General features: G+C 42.0%; 1 protein-coding gene across 2 annotated transcripts in view; it reads right to left on the bottom strand.

Moving 5' to 3' along the window:
- myo1ea (myosin IEa) overlaps positions 1-20,220 on the bottom strand; it is a 49,186-nt gene that overhangs the window by 4,808 nt on the left and 24,158 nt on the right. For both annotated transcript variants that reach the window (XM_061067786.1, XM_061067787.1), the window contains exons 5-24: positions 20,111-20,198; positions 18,292-18,381; positions 17,317-17,448; positions 16,896-17,030; positions 16,628-16,760; positions 13,717-13,913; positions 13,526-13,606; positions 12,832-12,918; positions 12,635-12,718; positions 11,364-11,531; positions 10,286-10,371; positions 8,457-8,538; positions 8,119-8,225; positions 6,498-6,596; positions 5,751-5,895; positions 2,990-3,104; positions 2,726-2,895; positions 2,484-2,629; positions 1,109-1,255; positions 452-609 (exon numbers count right to left, since the gene is read on the bottom strand). In XM_061067786.1, the coding sequence (XP_060923769.1) occupies positions 452-609; positions 1,109-1,255; positions 2,484-2,629; positions 2,726-2,895; positions 2,990-3,104; positions 5,751-5,895; positions 6,498-6,596; positions 8,119-8,225; positions 8,457-8,538; positions 10,286-10,371; positions 11,364-11,531; positions 12,635-12,718; positions 12,832-12,918; positions 13,526-13,606; positions 13,717-13,913; positions 16,628-16,760; positions 16,896-17,030; positions 17,317-17,448; positions 18,292-18,381; positions 20,111-20,198 (2,450 nt within the window). The remainder of the gene's footprint in view (positions 1-451; positions 610-1,108; positions 1,256-2,483; positions 2,630-2,725; positions 2,896-2,989; positions 3,105-5,750; positions 5,896-6,497; positions 6,597-8,118; positions 8,226-8,456; positions 8,539-10,285; positions 10,372-11,363; positions 11,532-12,634; positions 12,719-12,831; positions 12,919-13,525; positions 13,607-13,716; positions 13,914-16,627; positions 16,761-16,895; positions 17,031-17,316; positions 17,449-18,291; positions 18,382-20,110; positions 20,199-20,220) is intronic.

The raw sequence follows: 20,220 nt of genomic DNA, 5'->3' as shown, positions 1-20,220 counted from the left end.
GCAGCAAAATGAACGTCCTCGTCTTTCAAACATTATATCGTCTGAGAGGGAGACTACAAGCAAATCCTGAAGCTATTTCTGCATCTTAATCTTCTTCTGTTGTTTACTTCCTCTTAACTTCCTGCATATGGTCACGAAAATTGTTTTCAAACCTATTATATTGGATCAAAAAAGTGTGAATGTTCCCTAGGTTATGTTTGAAATGCTTTGTATATATGGTAGCCATGAGACTAAATAACCAATAAATGTGAAGTCTGCGATAGATACATCTTCTTATACAGGTTATATACTTTTCTATGTTTATAGTTTAAACACTAAAACATCTGTGATGTCTTTGCATGAGCCTCTGACATCATCTCCTTCGAGAGATGAGGTTCAAATCCAAGAGTCAGATAGATTTTTTTGTGGCTCGTTGTCAGAGCAGGTCATTGCCGGGGCTGTTCATACTCACGTGTGTTCTTGGGAAGCCCGGGCCCGATGCTGACCTGCAGGGATTTGCTGGAAGGCTTCAGGACGGCTACGTTTCCGTCACCCTGGACAAACAAGACCTGCCGGGTGCCGCCGCCGCTCAAGAAGCCCCAGTTCTCCTTCTTCAGTTTCAACTCCAGTCTGAAAACGACATCCATAAAAGCTTCATATTACAGCAAGGGTCCGGTTTGAGTCTGATTCTTTAAAGTATTAAGTTAATTATTCGTTTTTTTTCATAGTACGTGTAGCCAAAGTTGTTATTGTTTATTTAACTCCCCGGTAAAGGCGGCAGGGGGTGTGCGATCTCTTTTCTTTTTTAACTCTTAAATTAGTTTGGCCGGTTATAGACAAAGACGGGAGTAGGGCTCCGATATTTTCTGTTGATCGTCTCATTTAGCTTTTAAAACCCACAAAATGCATCATGATTCATGGATCACAGTAAGGGTCCCTGCTTAGCGGCATCATTCATTTTAATAGTTATTACAAAATGTGAGTTCAAATAAGTGTCTGACAGACTTTTTATCCGATCGATTCATTATAAATTGATCAATTATTAAAAAATCGGATTTAGGAGTATACGATAATGTGTTGTGGTTGGTTTGTGTGGTTGTCGGGGATGGTGCTGCGTGTGTTGACTTACGTGTTACTAAACTTGAGTGGTAGCTTCCTCTGAGTTTTCTCCTCGAACCTGCGGGACAGCAGGCTGATGAACTCGGTCTTGAAGACGCAATCCAGCAGGCTGTCGTACTCCTGCTCGTGAAGGATCATTAAGTCGTCCTGCATCGTGCTGCAAAAACACCAAGAAGACGTTCTCCGTTAAAGGGTAAAAGAAAGAAATCTCACAGCTGCTTCCGTTGCTTTTGTCCTTTTGATGAAGCCTCACGCGTCAGAATCGTCTTTCACATTTGCATAGACACAGAGGGAGCCTCACGGGGCCGCTCACATCTGAAGAGGGAAGACAGCTTGTGTCCCGTAACCCACACAAGGATACTTTGTTCCTCCCAGTGAAGTGGAGTTTCTCTCTGATGAGCTCTTTACAACTCCTGCTTTCGTTCACTGCGCCACCTGGTCCGTATTACCCCAGTGACTCCGAAGCCACATGCTCGCACCAGCAGCTCCGTGATTCCTACCTCTCAAACCCATTATACGGAGTTCCCATCAACAACAAAGGCCCCGGACTCTTTCAGTTCCTCTTCCTTTTTTTTTTTTCTTTCTTTGTAGTGAACCAGTCTACATTCTTTCACCCAGAGTGTTTTTGATTGTTCATTATCACAGCGACATTTCTGCAGCAACATCACAAACAGGGACACAGACGTTTTTGTTTTATTAATCTCCACATGTCTATAGTGTGATTGGGAAACAGGCTGTGGCCTTGAAGTAGATTCACCACTCTTTGCACTGTCTCCAGATTATATGGCGGATCTCTGCAAAACAATCTGCTGCTCGTTGAACAGCCAGTGTCTTGTTGTGGAAACAAATCATTACCCACTGGTCTCTGCTCGCAGCAGCACACACAAGCTCAGAACACACACAGAGGTTTCAAATTCAATCCTATCCAACCATAATAATCCTCATCATAATACTTCCTTTCTATATTTCTTGTTTAAACCAGGTTACAAAGTGCTCAAACAAGAAATCGCCATGTTGCACCGTCATGGTTTGACAGTAGCCTAGAATGGACAAATCTGTAAGAGATGGCTTTTCGTGCGAATAACCGCGCCCATAGAAAAACCAAAGAAGAGGAAGAAGCTGGGTGAGGAGTTTGTTCTTAAATTTTTTTCCAGAAGTTTGAAAACGGAAATTATGCTAAATGCAGGATCATACTTATTGAGAAACAATAGAATAAGCAAGGGAATGTAGACCAGTGTCGTCAAAGAAGCTAAAATTGGGAAGGGTGATGACAGAAACCTGGAGAAACATCGGTATTGCCTCTTTTACAAATGATTGACATTGGCTTTTATTTCCACTATATAATCCTATTTATATAATTCTATAATTCTCTGACTAGTTCGTACCTGAGTGATACGGCCAAGATCTTCTCCACCTCAATCCGCCTCTTCATCACCTCGGTCACCTGACCTTTCTCTGGTCCCTGCTTCACCTTCTCTCTTCCAACCAGGTACACCGACTTTGGCGTCAGGATCAAGTCTCTCTTGATTCCCTAGAGGGCAGAAAAACACACAAAAACTCCATAGGTGTTCTTTAGCTGAAGGAAAGAAAGAGAACAAGCTGCAGACGGAGCCTGAGCAAAACCAACCTTGAAGCGACGGTCGTATTTTGTGACCTTGTCTGCAAAGTCGATCTTTTCTCTCTTTCCCAGAAACTGCCGCAGCTCGGGCCGGTCGTCCATGCCCAGGTAGTCTCCAACAAAGTTTCTGTTGATGCTGTGTCGCCGCCTCTCCTTTCGATTCACCAAGAGGTCAGAAGCTAGACAAACCCAGGAGGAGGAGGAGAGAGTGAGAAGAGCACGACGGAGGGAGATGGATAAACAGATAGAGCTGTGACATGTTCCGTGACTCACCTTCCTCCCTCATCTGGACGTACTTCTTGCGGGCCAAATATTTCCTCCAGGCCTTTTGGATGGTCCTGGCGTAGCCGTCAAACTTGCGCTCCCTCGTCTCTTCCAGCAGAAAGAGCTGTGAGGCCAAAAAGAGAAGAAAACAATGTAAGAGACACGAACACTGACAAAAGGAATGAGAACACACACATACTGAACATACCTGTGTGCAGGTGAGTACACCAAACTCTGGTGTCACTGATAACAACTCAACAACTGAACTGTCCTGATCACTATCTGACAGCAGGAACAGCCGAGTGTAGAGATCGGATCGTGCAGTACAGTAGAGTAGCAACGTACAAACCTGTCAGTGTGTGTCTTTGTGTGTGTGTGTGTGTCTGTGTGTGTGCCATTACTGTCTTTAAAATAAATGCTTACATGGAATAGACTTTTTTCTCAAAAGTATCGACAGTCTTCTATATTTTGGGCAGCTGTGGTTCAGCGGGTAGAGTGGGTCGTCCTCTAACCAGCAGGTCAGTGGTTGAATCCCAGTCTTCCCCAAGTGTCCAAGATACTGAACCCAAAGCGCCTCTCCACATATGCTACAGGCCACACCTTTATCATTATTGTCATTGCTGCCCTGTCTGACATTTTCTTTTTGCATTAAAGCTTATAACATAAGCCTCTTTGTTAGAAAATATATTTTATATTTCAAATATATTTATTTTGTTGACGTGCTCTATTAAACGTGACTTCTATTGCACTTATGCAGTAGAGGGATCCATCACTTCTCCTGATGTTTTAGTGTTTTTATTTTACTTGAATTATAATAGGATTATGTTAGTATTTTATTGGCAAGAATAAACAGTTGGCATGATTTTTGATATTGTATATAAATAAATTGATATAGTGGTTACCATTATATAAAAAATATATAGTTTTATTCTTTGGCCATAAAGTCATTTCATAATATCCTGTACAAGGAGCTGACGACCACCAGTCTTCTCACCAGTCTATGTAATTTCCTGACAGGCCTGTAGATATGCAATCACACTCTGTGTCCTCTCCCTCCCAGACTAAACATCCTGCCCACTGCCTCGCTGCTGGGCCGGGACTGGCATGGACTGGGCCGGCCACAGCCCACAGGGCGATGGGGCCGGAACCGACCACGAGCAAAACCAAAACACAACGTGACGGAACAAACTTTAACCACAAAAGCTGTGAGGAGAAAAATGCACTGAGTCACTGATTGAGACGAGGGAACTACACAACCAAGAGTTCTACACCAGAATGCGACAAATCGAAGAACAAACAGCAGGTGGGGTTTTGGTTTATATTATACAGCTTTACCAAACCAGTAATAATCATTATTGAGACTGCATCTATCGCTGATTTTTATTATAAAAAGAACTGCTATTTGTTAGAGTGAATAATGTAGTTACTTGCTAAGTTAGTCAGTAACACCTCACATTTAATAAGGGTTTAAAAGATATTTAATGTCATTCTGTTAGTTATTGATTGACACACTTTTATATAATTATGTTATATGAGTAATTAACTCTATCTTTTGTATAAACAGGTAGTGAACAAAAATGTAAGTCATCATATGAGAAACTATAAATGCTAACAAATAGTGTAAAAACATTTAAAATGTCCCTACAGCAGCTACATAAGGATGTGTTATAAACCATTAAATAAATGTTTGTATGCCGTTTATAAATTCTAAATAATGGAGGGATTTAAAGCCAAATGCAGCTCCCAGTGCAGCCCCCAGTGTAGCCTGAGTGAGACCTCTGACTGACAATGACCCACCAGCTCATCCATCAACACTTGGTGGGAGCTGCTCTTCTCCAACATCTGGCTTCATGTCAAACAAACTAATTCTATCCAACCCGAAAAAAGAAAAAGCCTCAGTCCTACGACTAATTAACTGGTGTCAGTGTCTTATCACACAGAGCTGTTTTGAGAAGCCTGGCAGCTCATTTCAGCGGCCCGCCCTGTGTGATATTTGCCTTTCATAAGCACACCTCCATGACTTGGACTCTCAGTCTGGCCGAGTGGGGGGATGGGACCCTCTTGGCAATGCCTGGCTGCGATGAATAAGTACAGGCATTCAGGGTCAGCTGTAAGGCTTGAATTAAGACTATGATGCCTGTGTATAAGCTTCTAAACATACATCTGTGTGTGTGTGTGTGTGTGTGTGTGTGTGTGTGTGTGTGTGTGTGTGTGTGTGTGTGTGTGTGTGTGTGTGTGTACACGTGCATGCTCATTTGTGCACAAAGTGTACAAATGTCAACAAGTGAGCGCACAGGCGTCACACAAGTGCTGCTTTCATAGGAGTCATGAAAAAAGGGCAGTTATGGTGGAAAAAGACGAGCCTTTACGATGCCCCCCCCCCAAACTCTGCAACCACAGTCTGTGCTTGTGTTTTAGTTGCAGAGCGCTGTTGACTCAGTGCTGACGTGGTGCGAGGGTCGGGTTCAATCTCCTCCCCTGCTACAAGGATTTCAGCATGATTTGGGACATTAGTGCCCATTTATGGTATTTAGCGTAAAATGAGCACGTTCAGTTTTCTCCCTTCGTACAAACAGACCTTTACGTACCAGCGGACTTTCTGACACGTGATCAGGGTTTTTCCCTCAATACAAGAACAACATGTGAAAAACTTGGTCTGCAAGTTCTTTTGCCTTGTAGTGCATTTTCCTGGACAGCTTTCTAATAAATATGTTGGTTTACAAAGTGCAGCAGAGCAGAAGACATGATGGACACATGGTGACAAACGTACCGACTCTGGAGCTTTAACGAAGATCTTGGTGCGACCGAGCTGGAACTGATCCTGGTCCATGTTGACAGACTTTAAGAGATGAAGGACGCCTTGTTTCTCGTCTCCTCGCCACGTTGGCCAGGACTCTTTGGTCAGGATGGCGTACCTGAGCACCAGGAGGTTTTGAAGAATTTGGCATTAGATGGGCTGCTTGTATGGGTTTGGATGACAGGGTGTTTGTTTATCCGCACAATAGGACACTGGTTCAAAGCTCGATGAAGTCTAATGTTGATGTGGGACCAACTCAATGTTTTCTGTCCTGAATCAAATTCCAAAAAAATCTGGATATTTATCACTTACATACCTGAATGGTAAAAATCATATTAGAACCATTTCAGGTAAAACCCAAGTATGTTTAATTCAACAACAAATAATTAATGAACATACTGATAGTGTGGTAATTGATAAAAAAGGGGAAACTAAAGAGTCTTTAATGGTTCTATTTCATTGTCTACTTTTCCATTTTCAATATATGTATTTGTTGAGATTTGTTCCAAACATGAATATTAGTTCACTTTTATTTTGAAATCTGAAATTTATTCACAGGAATATTTTCTTGATGCTGAGTGTCGGTCGTCTTTGACTGAATGAATGTATGAATAATCAAAGTGGAATACGATTTTTTTTTATATATATATTAGCAAGGAGACCATTAAACTTTCAAACAAGAACCCCGTCAGAAACACATGTGGCCGTGCTGTGAGCTACCTGTTGAGGAACTTCTTGAAGACTCTGCGGTAGGCGTAGCCAGCACGCCTCACCCTGATGTTCTCCTTCAGACCCAGATACTCCACCTGGTGCTTCACTCTGAAGACGAGACAAAAAGAAACCGGAGTCGACACGAGCAGAAAATGAACAGGCTCCTTTATCCTCAGTTAATCAATCAGCACAAGTGCCAACTACTGGACTGATTTCCATGAACCTTGTTGGAAAGATGCAGTTTGGATCAGGGAAGACCTTCAACATGACATTTTACTTCACTCTCTATAACAATGCGAATTAGGGCGTTTTCCAACCAGAATGAATGCACAGATCTTTAAACTGCTAATATTTGTGAACCGAATTGGGGGCAGATCCAGATAATGATCCACATTTTCAGAATCAAATTAAGTATGTTTAGGTGAATGGTCTTTCCTCAAATATTCCTGTCACTATACTGTGTTGTGTAATGTAAGCTGTTCCTTTGTGTGCATGGTGTATGTATTTGATGCAATATTCTTTACGTATATGTTGATAAAGTGGCCAATCAGCAGAAGTAGACACTCTCAAAGTGCCCTTCTAGTCGACATTGAGATTGATACCCACAACTTTTCATTTCACCAGTATATTAGCTGCCATGTCTTCAGCACCAGAAGCTTCCTCTCCACTAGCGGAAGGACTTATCACAGGTCATTGTATGTAAAACAGCTGCATGTTGCAAACTTTTTCCTCACACAAAGAACTTAAGGACTACTTAGTGCACTCAGACTTCCTGTGAAAACAGCGGTTCCGTTGCTAATTAATGAGCCACCCTGTGCCTGACTCACAACAGGAAGTTCATCGGCTCTGAACAATACGACTGCACAATACATCTGAACATGTAGTGCCTGACGCCTGCGAGCAGGGGAGAACGAGCGGGAAGCTGAAACAAAGGGATAAAGAGCGGCGGGGGGAATGTCTCCGACACATCTCACATGACTTAGTCTGAAGACAAAGATTTAAAAAAAAAATAAAAAATAAGATCTCGTGTTTGTGTGAGAACTAAAGAGACAGGCCTGTGTTTATCAAACTACAAAAAGTCACAAAGAAAATATAAATGAAAGAGTGATTGTAACAAACAAAAAATATAATATGGGGATAATGATGGATAACTTAGTTGAATGAATTTGGTGTTTGCGTGTTGATTGATTTTCTAATACGCGACGGGTTAGGGTTAGAAGATTCTGACAAATGTTTGAGTTCGAGAAGAGCTCTAAGCTGTAAGAGCCAATGCCGAGGTTGACGTGTTTAAAGAAAACATGGGATCGCCGCAGGGGAATTTATACGTCACATCTGACCTTGTACCTGCTCTACCCTGGTGCCCCCCCCTCTCCTGAATGTTCCTGTTGTTGTGAACTTGACTGATCCAAACAATCTCCAGCTGGGTTTCTCAAATGCAAAAGGAAAACTCATCACCAAGTCGGAGTAAGTCAACTTGATACGTGCGTTTTGTTCTTCTCAGTCTCTACTGTACTCTCACTTTGCTGCTTCAGAGAACTCTTACATATAATGATCCACACAGGCCGTGGATGGTTGCTGTCTCTAATGTCTGTGTGTGTGTGTGACTGTGAGGGGCCACAGTGAAACTTACCGGCTCTCCTCCCAGTCTCTGGGCTTCTTGGTTTCATTGGGCTTGATGCACCGGATGTAGTGCGGGGTACATTTCATCAGTGTGCTCACCAAATCATTGGCTTGTTTCTGAGGAGAGTAGTTTGAGCAGATATCAAGAGAGAGGAAAGAAGACGATGATGAGACTGAGGATCACGATGTCAAAGTCATGAAAAACCAAACCACTGAGAATGAATGACTGGCTGAAGGACACAGAACAGCTAATGCACATATTCTCGACGAAGGCCCCTCCCACAGCCGCCCTGATAAGGCGGAGGGGCAGGTGTACACACACACAAGCAAACTTTACTGAACACACACCTTTATTTTGCTGCCTGCAGTTGAGGGTCTACCCTTCTTCTCAGCGTTGAGGTTTTCTAGAAACAGTGCTCTGATGAAGGCGCTGTCAGGGGGAGAGGGGGAGGACACGGAGTGAGGACACAGAAACACTGGTATCATCCTCATTCCAACCAAAACAAAGTGTCTTAGACCTAAACACATATATAATGAGTTACCATGGAGGCTAAAAACAAAGACAGAGTTAATGATTAAAGAACCAAGGACATTTAACTGAGGTCAGCGGTTTAAATTCCTGAACCTCTTGGGAAGGTCTGAACTGGTGGGAAAACAAGTGTGTATGTGTGTGTGTGTGTGTGTGTGTGTGTGTGTGTGTGTGTGTGTGTGTGTGTGTGTGTGTGTGTGTGTGTGTGTGTGTGTGTGTGTGTGTGTGTGTGTGTGTGAGACACCTCTCTGTGCACCAAATCTTACCAGATTTATACAAACAGTAATACTGAGGGTTTCACTTTTTAAATAGAACTTCATATATGCTGGTAAAAGAGAGAAATGTGTGTTTATATTGTGACAAAGGAACATTTGTCGCCACCTGCAAAACTGGACTGAGCCACAATAAGACACCAAATACAAATATTGATCACATTAAAACACAATTCTTCTCATATTCTTGTGTATCAACATCTTCCTGTATTAAGGAAAATGAATACACACAGGAATATTATTATAACACCAGGGGTTTACTCGCAGCTGTAAAATAAAATGAACAATGATGTCTTATAGTTTTCACCAGTCTTAGGTTATAAATGTCCAACTTATTCAAAGACTTATTTTAAGGTTACACATTTAAAATACTCGTATATATAATCTGATTGAGGTAAAATCTAATTAAGCACAGTAGTTATCTTTAAAACTTTCATCAGTACTATTTTACCACATCTGTCATTCAGGCAGAAATGTGGCGACCGTCAGGCCTGGTCGGACATGTAGTGCAGCTGAGCATTCCACATATTTCAACTTGCATATGTCGCTGCATTTGATGTTTATTGTTTTATTATTTCAAAGTGCATTTCATGTCGTTTTTTTCCCCTTCTAATTCCAGCCCCTTTCCAGTTTGCTCCCACATTGGTATTTGTTTGATTTGACATTTCAGGCTCAGGGCCATGGACACAGAAGAAAGGATCAGCAGGTTGTGTGTACAAATAGACCAGAAGTCCTCTAATATCATCCAGCTGACAATACTGCCCATTCCTTTCTTCTCTATTCAGACCTGCTGCTCCAAGGAATGAGGCTGCTTCCTTCCTTCTCGTGCTTCCTTTATGAACGATGGTGCCAAACTATCTATATGTGCACATGTTTGCAGAGTGAAGTTCAAGTATTTGTTTTACAACACGTGCGTGAATGTGAATTCGGCATAATGGCCTGTGACGCCTCACGACACACAAAGGGGACGAGCGTTGGCTGAGGTCTGCAGGGTTTACACAGATAATGCAGGCTGTTTGCACAGATGGCCCCTTTGACACAAAGAAAGGCCAAGACACCAAGACACAGGGGGACCAGACTCCACTGTGTTCCCCCAGAGGGAGACCCCACTTTCAAGGCCAGACTGAGAAGACCCCCATAAAGCTGCAGACCGGGACAGCAGCCAGACGTGATTTGGGGCAGAGGGCACGGCACAACCCGGCCCTGCACACTTTGGCTACTCCCACCAGTTCCCGGATGCACTGGAGCATCTGAAGCTCTCATTCACATGTGTTCAATTATAACCATATGCATCACAATACGAGCGTTCTTTCAAGTCGAGCGCCATAGAAACCCTCACCACCTGTTGGTGCAATGTGCAAATGGGAGCTACTTACATTTCACTGCTCTGCATCAACTCAATGAGGTCGGAAAAAAGGACGTCTCGGTTCCTCTCGCAGAAACCCTCTGCGTCGTAGGACACCTGGACGAGAGATACAGAGGAAGATTCCATGTCAATCAAAGAGGACGAGGTGGAACCATTTGAAACCTCTTGCAAAAAGGAAAAGTGACACCTGTAAATGTGCGAAGACAAAAATGGTAACTGATATTTTGACCTAAATCAGTGGCTTGAATTTTATGGGGAAAGAAAATGACTGGTTGCATATCCAGGCTTTACACCTCCCAGGATTAGCTCCCTTATAAACCCAGCAGTGGTTTTGAAAGTGAAGAAAATGAACCATTTTATTTCTCTTATAGTAGCGGCTGAGGCTGGAGGAATGTTTTGAGCCTGGTCATGGGAGCCCCTCAAGTCTTTATGGCATGGCTCATTAAGCCTGCGGCATGTGTGCCAGGCCGAGGCCGCCGCACATCTGGAGAGTGACACGGGACGACCTCGGCCCAGACCACCAGAAATGAGAAGGATGGCAAAACAAAGGCAGCTACTGAACTGTAATGAATGGGCGAAATAAAGCTGATTAACATGCACAACGTCACTAGACACTGTTACAAACAGACCTTAAATAGTCAAGAAACAGAGCTGGATGATGACGAAGAGAAGAATAAGTGGGACCTGGAAAGTTTATAAATACGAAGATGACGACAGAAGCTCCAGAATTAAAGCAGCAGCTGCAAAACTGGTATTTATGACAGATCGTAGAAGTGGGGAGTGACGAGGACAGCTTCCATACCAACACCATAAAAAATGACATGTTAATAAGTTTCTATTTGTAGAAGCTACAGCTCCCAACTGCAGGCAGTCGGCATAACAAATTGATTTACAGTAGATACCACAGCACAGACAAGTGCATAGAGCTGCTGTAAACTTTATATTGAATATTAAATCTTTCTGTTTTGGCAACCAAAGCATGCAAGCAGCAACAAGTGGTAACACAAGGTTCTTCTGTGTGTGTGTGTTCATAAAGAGCTCAAACGGAGAACACACTCTGGGCTAAGTGCACTCAAACTGACACTGACCTTTCCGGCGTAATGGTGGACGATGAAGCCCTGGTTCCAGCTGTTGAAGTGTTCGTGGGTGTTGATCTGGACTCGGAGCTTCTGCAGCATGGTCTGGTCGGCTCCCTCGCCCACCGCGTGCATGGTGGCACACACATCATCCAGGACGCTCATGATGCCTGGAGGATTCTGGGAAAACACAAAGGAAACATATGACATTTATTTAACAACACTAATGCTCACACTGTTGATACTGCAGATCATTTTTGACCTACCGCTTCTTTATTTATAATTAGTGAGTCATACAAAGTCATAAAAAGACCCAAATGAAAATATCAATACAAGGTTTAATATGTTCTATAGCTGAATGAACTATATGATTGACAGAAAAGGAAATAACATCAATTTCAATGAGAAAACTATTGTTGTAACTTTGAGGTTATGTTTAAATCCTTAAAGCAAAAAATAATAAAAATGTAGTGGTTTCATCTTCTGTAGTTTTTTAGCTTCCTTAGTATTTTATGTCAAATCAATATCAAATAGATATTTGAAGTCACCTTATAGCCTCTAGGAAAGTAAATGATTGTGTTATTACGTATTTACGAGTTGAAATATAGGTTGAATTATTCAATTTACGGCTTGTAGCTTTATCAGTCTGGTAAAAAACTGTCATCCGAAATCTTTATGACACTAAAGAAGCATCTAAAAGAGATGTAAAATAAATCAGATTGTGAGGTTAAGCTCGGCCTCTGTCCAACATTACTCTCACACTTTGCCCTGTTCGGCTCCATTAAAGCTGATCAGTGCTGCTCCGTGTGTGCACAGTGGCAACAGTGTGTCGGACTCAGAGAACACGCGTCTCTGTCTCTGGATTAACTAAAGTGGGTCTGGTGTACAGAGCTGAAGTGTCAGGCACCGATACAGATCCCCCCCCCTCCTCTCAGGGGGGGACTTGTTGTAAAGCCCTTGTTGTGGATTTCATGGATTAGACCCCTCAGTGGGGCAGATAAATCAAATTAAGAGGTACGTCGGCACATTTGAGGATATTAAGCGGCAAGTCCTGGCAACAGAGCAGGAACTTGGCAGCAACTTGTGGAACCCTAACACTAACAAATGTTCAATATAAAACATAACTACTCTACATTTCCCAATTTATTTAAAGTAAATTGATGCAAGGGCTATTTATATTGTGTGATGTTGTGTTTTGTAAGAATGATGCACCCTCTGTGGGGGGTGTGAACTCAGTGAACTCATAGTTTGTTCTCTGAATTATTTATCTATTGTTTATTTACTTTGCTCTCGATGAGATCGCAGACAATCTTGTTGTTGAAGTACTCGATGGGAGTCCACTTGATGCCTTCCTGCACATATTCCTCCTACAAAAGAGAGTCCGGAGTCAGTACATGAAACACGTGAAGATCTTACAAATTCAAAATAAAGAAAAAAGAAAAGAAGAAGAGTGTGTGTGTGTGTGTGGGGGGTGCGTTACCTGCTCCGCCTTCAGAGTCAGCTCGATGAAGATCTGCTGCAGCTTCTCATTCACGAAGTTGATGCAGAACTGCTCGAATCCATTTTTCTAATGAATAGACGATGTAGTTAATAAAACCCACAAGGCCTAAGTGAGATCTATCTTGAGCAGAGGACGGATTTCCTCTGAGCTCAGGGGCCATTGTTTGGAGAGGGAGCTCCACACAGATTGGCTGGCATTAAAGGAAGGGCCATATTGTGCATTTCACAGCCCATACAATGGGCTTTCAGCCTCATGCTACTGCAGCCTGCATCTTCCTGTGTTAATAATCTTTGGCCACCAAAATGCAGCTGGCCTTATCTGACATTGTGCAAACAAAGAAGCTAAACTGACAGAGTAGATGTCATTATACACCAACAACCTTGATATCCTTACAAACCAAAATAAAACAAATACATCTCCATTTGGTTCGTCCACTCCTGGCGCATCAAGGACGTCTTATTAAGCAAATTATACAATCAGCTTAGAAGTACATGTTGACGTCTGCTGCCTCAATCAGGAGATGGGACTTAATCCACATACTTAATAAATTAGTTTTATCCGTGATGTTTAATCTGTTTAAATTAATGCCCGTTAATCTAACTTATGTGTTGCTGCAGAGTTAACGTCCCGTTGCCATGTGTCAGCTCGTGAAACAGAAAAAAAAAACACTTACTTGGAAAATTTCAAATCCATAAATGTCCAACACCCCAATATTTAACTCCTGTCTATCCTTCACCACGGCTTTGTTGATGGACTGAAATCAAAAGAGTGGGTTACTGTAGATTTATTGCAGCTTTATTATCCGTGGAAAATATGTGGATATTTATTTGAGACGCACTGAGCTGTACAGCAATAAGATCATACCTCGACCAAGAAGTCAAACACGCGTGAATGCAGGGCTTTGGAGAGGGCGTCACGAGTGTAAGACGCCTGCTCCACATTCAGAGTCACGTCTATGGACTCTATCGCATTCCCCCACTTGCTGTCCATCTTCCGGCTCGTCAGTTTCTCCTTCAGACGGTTCTGGTCAATGCCAAGCAGAAACGCAGGGAAGGCTAGAACTGTGAAAAGAGGGAAGAGAAAGAAGAAGGGGAGACAAGGAGAAATAAATAAAGGGAAGGTAACTTAATAAATGTTTATTTCCCAACTGAAACTGTTCCAGTAATTTTTTTTCCAGACAGCGCTGGAATCTGTAAAATGTACTGGAATAAATCATGTAACAGCAGACAGTTACTATTTTTTTGTATTTTATATAGGTACAAATTCCACAAACTATAGCTAATAGTATATGTATATAATAATACCAACTCATTTCTAACAAAGAGTCTGTTTGGTAGCATTATTGTCATATTCGGACAATCCTTAAACTTGTTTTTTGGGTCAAACATTGCTTAGATTCAGTCTTTTACATGTGATGATTTGCTGCTTTTCTTCATCTTAACCTGGTATAGTTGGGTTTTGAAATCTGAGTTTGACACAGTGAGATGTTTGGTGACACCAACCTGGTTACTGGTAAATGTATTTGTTTTTTTGTTTTTTTCTGCCCTGTCATATTTTTGATATTTATAGTTTAAATTATTATTCCACAAAATAATTGGAGGATAAAAACCTAATAAATATTTTGTTCATGATAGTTTATTGTGTAGTTGCTACACTGTTATGATAAACTGAGAGTTAAGGCAGTTTGCCCTGGGTTCTGTTCGGAAAAAGCAAGGAGAAAAATCTGTTTGAAAATCAATACTCAGGACCTTATACGTTTGACAAACAGCCTTATGTAACCTTTGCAAATAAAGGGCTCCAACGTTCCTTTAGCTCTACATTTGCTCATCAGTGTTACGGTCTCACGAGTCAGAGAATCTTCTACTGACAATCACAACGCATGCAATTGGAGCTAAACCGCCAAAACGAAACCTCCTCCAGAGAAAATTCAACACAGATGAGCTCTGAATTACAGCTAAATAGAAGAACAGTACTGGGCTAAGCATCGGAATAAAAAAAGTGTTGAGCACACCACAGATCATTTGCCCCAACCTGGTGTTGATATCGTCCCCTGAGAGCCCCTCCCTGCCTTATTACAGTGACTCACTTCCCCTAAAAGGAAATAGCTCTCAGACCTGCAGACTCACTGTGTCTGGGAATGCATCAGGCCTCTGCAGTAGCTCCCCTTCTGGGACATTAGGGTGTGACTGACCATACGCCGGCTTAAATCACCAGGAAAAGCCACTGATGTGTTCAGCAGGGAGACTATGGATAACATACTACAGTGTACAAACTGCAGGCTGTTACACATTGTTTATTTCAGGAACAATGCACAAGTTCCTCTGCAGGAAATGTGTTAAAACAGCAGTGACTAATAAAAGCAACTGTAGGAAGGGTTATCAATACAAAAGTTTGTCAAGCGTGTGGCCTCATTAATTTCAAGTAGCTGTCACACATACAGTGATCCTGTCACGTTCAATTACAGAATTGACTCTGCTTAACTTTCAATGTCGGAATCATAGCATCTTGGATATTTGAATATCTAAGTTCAGAAAATCTCAAGAAAGACTTAAAATCAACTTGAAATTGATATAAGATATTCACACGCTCACCTCTGTTGACAACAGTTTGCGTATATGCAATAAATATGAAGTCCAATAGTGTATATATTGATTTCAACTTTATTTTTCTCATTTACATAAGTTTAAATTTCTAAAACAGTCATTTGTACCACTCTCAAGTTCCTAAATGTCCAACCAGCCAAATTAGGTACAAGTCATTTATAGGAAGTACAGTCAACATCAGATGATGTTGCACTGCTGAGTGTGATGTGATGTTAAATGTGAACTTGGCTGGTGCAGTTTTATATGGAAGGCAGAGTAGGAGTGTGCAGTTTAAGCACACAGGAAGTGAGACTGGAGGGAACAGGAAAAGCAGAGATTTTGACGTGCCACTGTTTCGTCTGCACAGAACAGACCGAGGCTTTGTACACTGGCAACTGCTCAACTGCATCATACCAAAACAGAGTGAGGAGGAAGGAGAGAGGGAGAAAAGGACTGAAGAATCAAATGTGGCAAGAGGGAAGGGGACAGAGGGGGAAGTATTTTTCCTAGGCATTTTAGTCTGTGACGAAATATGACCAGAGCCTCAGCAACAGCATTTTATTTTATGGTAATCTCGCATGGTTTTGGGTTACTCCAGACAGTTGGCTGCATCCCTGCATTAACACAATAAAACTACAAGGAGACTTTAAGGAGTGAACGTGGTGAGAGAAAAAGAAATTAGAGAAGAGGCAGCACAGGGCACTGGAAAGAGGAGAGACATTCAGAGAAAGACGACTGCAATCAGAAGAAGAGAGTTACCTCCTGCACAACACCTCAGTCATAACAATACAACTGACATCATGTCAAAGTTTTCACTCAATGCTTAGATTTCCAGAATAAGCTACATAGAAAGCTATTAGCAAGATTGGTTCCAACAGCTAATGTTAGCTCACAAAGCTGTGCCTCAGGGTCAAAGTTCACCATTCTAGCCACTATAGCATGGCTGTAAGTTTCCCCATGGTGGCACTAATAAACAATTATCTTAAACTTTTAGTCTTTTCGGTTATGATTAGATACTTTCTCTCGATGCATATTTGTTTTCATGCTTTCATTTTCTTTATTTGTCCTTTTCCAGCAAAATCTCAACAACACGTCAAAAATAGTCCCTGTTTGTTTCAGTGTGAGCTTTGGTTATTTGTTTTTGGTTGGAACCACACTGAGCACAACACAACTGCTGATGTGAGCCCACTTACACTCTTCACTCTCCACAGCAGCGTAGTTGCCCGATTCCTTGAAAGTGATATTTCCCAGGTGCAGGACTCCGGCCACAATCTGCAGCACCATGGAGCGGTCCACCGCTGAGATGCCGATCACCTCCATGGCGTGCTGAGGAAGCAAAGAAAAACTATCAGGGCTTGGTTTATACTTTACAAACTCCTGCTGTACTTGTCCTCTAATTACTCCTCTCGTGGTTTGACCGGTCAACGAAAACAGGGGATCGTCTGGAAAAAGAAAACTAACCATTGTCTCCTGGAAGTCGCTCTTGTCGTTGATGTCGTCTACTTTGTAGGAACCAGACTGGTTGAGGTAAGTGTAGTAATCCAGGCTCGTGATTCCCAGGCTGTTCTTCTGCTCGACACTGGCTCCTTCTATCAACTGTTCAGCAGAAATCAACAGGGGATATTTATGCAGTTATACACGTGACATCTCACAAATACTGTAGTAGTGTTAGTGTTCACATCTACTCAATCTGTTTCTGGAGAAATCTGAACATCTCTATGTGGAATAGGAAAATCAGGTCATGCACAATGAAAACAGATTTACCCTCCTCCCGCAGCCAAAGGGAACACTGAGTCCGATATGTCCTGAGATCCACACACACACACACACATGCACCTTCTCCACAAGTGTGTCCCATTGACTCTCCAGCTTGAAAAATCACCTGATAGAATATGTGGAAACTCCGTTCCCCAGGATTCCTCATGACGACACGTGATTTCTCCAGAAGGAAGTTGGAGATTTTCCCTCCGTCTGGTTCGCCACCGGAGCTGAACTGGATCTCAAAGTATTTCCCCTGATGGATCAAAGCAGGTTTGTTTTTAGTATCAGAGGGAGCTGCAATAAAGTTGAAGCCGTAAGATCTGAAAACTGGCATCTGGTTGTTCTAATGTTGCTGCTGGTGTGTGTAAAAATCTGATCCTGTTTTTTGCAATGCCCTTTTCTCTTGAATGTAATGTTATATCTGTTCCAGTCACGGTGAGAGCAAATCTGAAGTGGAGACACTTTTAATCAAAAGACAGTTAAAAGAAACCAAAGGGTTTTTTCCCCCAAAACTTCAACTTTTAAAATGTCTCAAACCCTGAGACAATACTGCTTTGTGTGCAAACACTTAACCAATTAACTCTGAGGGAATATGTTTTCAAAGTCATTGCTGACCATCTTCCTTAATAAGCAGTGGAGGATGTGCCTCAGTGGTTGTGCAAGCATGTCTTTCTGTGCACAGCACTTTCACAGCACAGCTCTGGTTAACCAGGACACACACGCTGTTTGCTGCCTCATCCAGTAAAACAGGAGTCAGGAGAAAATCTGTCACTATAAATCTTTGTTTTCCAAAGTCTCAGCTCGAATGCAAAAGGTATATACCACAAAAAAGTTGACTCCTCAAGTTATTCCAGCTCCGATTGCATTTATTCCTCTCTGTGAAACATAGGATTTGCATTGACGGTGTGTCATTTCATTTTTTCCCCCGGCATCATCTTCACTTAGGCTGCAAACCAGATTTGGCAAACACACACGAAATGTGGCTGAAAAACTCTGTCCTTGGAAGAATAAGAGTTCTCTGGTTAACGAGAACCAGTTATTTATTGAGCCAGAATGTTAGGCGCTGATTCACAAAAAAGTGTAACGAAATCCTTACAAATCTGCTGGAGTTGTTGTTCCTCACTGTCTTGGCGTTTCCAAAGGCCTCGAGCAGCGGGTTGGACTGCAGGATGATGTCTTTGACGTGCTGCGGGGAGACAGACGCAATGAGCTGTTAGCTACGTCACAGACGGTCTGTGGAGCAGGTACAGACACCACACACTTCACACCCTCACTAACAGGCTGCCGTGTACACGCCTGGAACTTTCCACTCAAATATAAGCATGTGTGTGTACATGAATACACACACACACACACACACAAACACACACAGACACACACACACAGACACACACACACACACACACACGTACAGACAGACACAAGGTCTGGAAGACATTATCTTTCCTGTGAGCCATCTGCATGTCAGAAACACATGAGTTTTAAATCGGTAGAGCAGACACAGCTACTCCCACTTCCATTTCTGTCCACAGAAGTTGAGTGGAAATTATTTCTTGTTTTCTTTGTTAAATCAAACTTTGTTCTGTGTAAAAGACAGGAAATAAACAAGCAAAACAGTCTGTTGTCTTTTATTTGATCGCATTTGACTCCTCCAAGACAATCCGTACTGAGTTAAGTAACCAAAACTTAAACCTTAGATTTAGATTTACATCCACCGAGGAGGTTATGTTTTCACCTCTGTCTGTTTGTTTTTAGTTGGTTTGTAAGCAGGATTCTGCAAAAACAGATTACCACAGAACTTGGTGGAAGGATGTGGTAGGGATCAAGGAAGAACCCATTACATTTTGGTTTTGATCAGGACCAGGAAACTGATGCAGGAATTGTTCCCCCTTTTCTTGAACAACATTTCTGTTGATTTCTATAGGGGACTGATTTTGGTGAAGATCCAAATAAGAATCCAGATCCAAAGGATTTAAATGCAGTTTCATTAGGGCAATGTTTAGACAGATGAATAGATATGGAACTGACAGGGAGTTTTTATCTGTTCAAAACTATGTGACCACATTGCATAAGAATGTACTGTCCTGAGCATCACTGAGCTCAACACAGCTGGATGAGGTGGAGGAGACAAATGTGAGGTAAATGTACTTTCTGTAAGAGTCACACTCGTTAAAAGCAAACAATAATAACTTGTGTTTTTACTTCCTTAGTAAAGTACCTTTATATTGCTAATTGCTACACAAAACATGAATTATACCATTGAAGTATAACTCCTTTTAATCTAAAAAGTCTACCAGCTCTACTGTTTAAAGCCATAAGATGATTTCTGATGTGGCCATGCCAGCAGCAGCTCCGACTGGATTAAATTAAAAAACTGCACAGCCATCACAGTGAAGGCATTTCCTCATCAAACTTTAGATCTTTATCTAGCTTAGGGAACTGGACATCTGCTAGTTGGGGGGCTGCCAGATGGCTGAGGAGGGGGCTGGGTGAGCAAGAAGCTGCTGATGGCCTGATAATGGGGAATAAGGATGAGGATGATAAGATGATCCGAGAGGAAGGGAGAAGTGCAGGAATGAAATAGCAACAGGTTATGAGATTGTTACGCTCAATTTTTAACATGTTCTACAAGGAGAGTTGACCAAATATATTCAAACACTAATTTGAGAAGTCACAAAATTAAATGAATAATTCAAGTTAAAATATTGTAAATTTGTAATACAATATTTAAGAAGGGATGCTTAAAGAAAGTCCCTGACCACCTTTTTTTCCTGAGTCAAAACAAATGCAAATGAGTTTCCTGCTTGACGTTGAATCTCATCTCAATCCAGATCTTTGTTGCTCAACATCTCACATGTTTTCATGCATATTTAACATTCTGTCCTGACGGAGAAAGAACAAGCAGCCAGTCTCACCTGTACTCTGGGTCCACCCCCTGACACTCTGGAGATGTAGCCCATGATATATTTGGCTGCTACAGTCTTCCCCGCGCCGCTCTCTCCACTGAAAGACAAGATCAGAATGT

The sequence above is a fragment of the Limanda limanda genome, chromosome 3, assembly GCF_963576545.1.
Source record: "Limanda limanda chromosome 3, fLimLim1.1, whole genome shotgun sequence".
In the NCBI taxonomy this organism is placed as follows: Eukaryota; Metazoa; Chordata; class Actinopteri; order Pleuronectiformes; family Pleuronectidae; genus Limanda; species Limanda limanda.
This window is presented reverse-complemented; position numbering and strand designations above follow the sequence as displayed.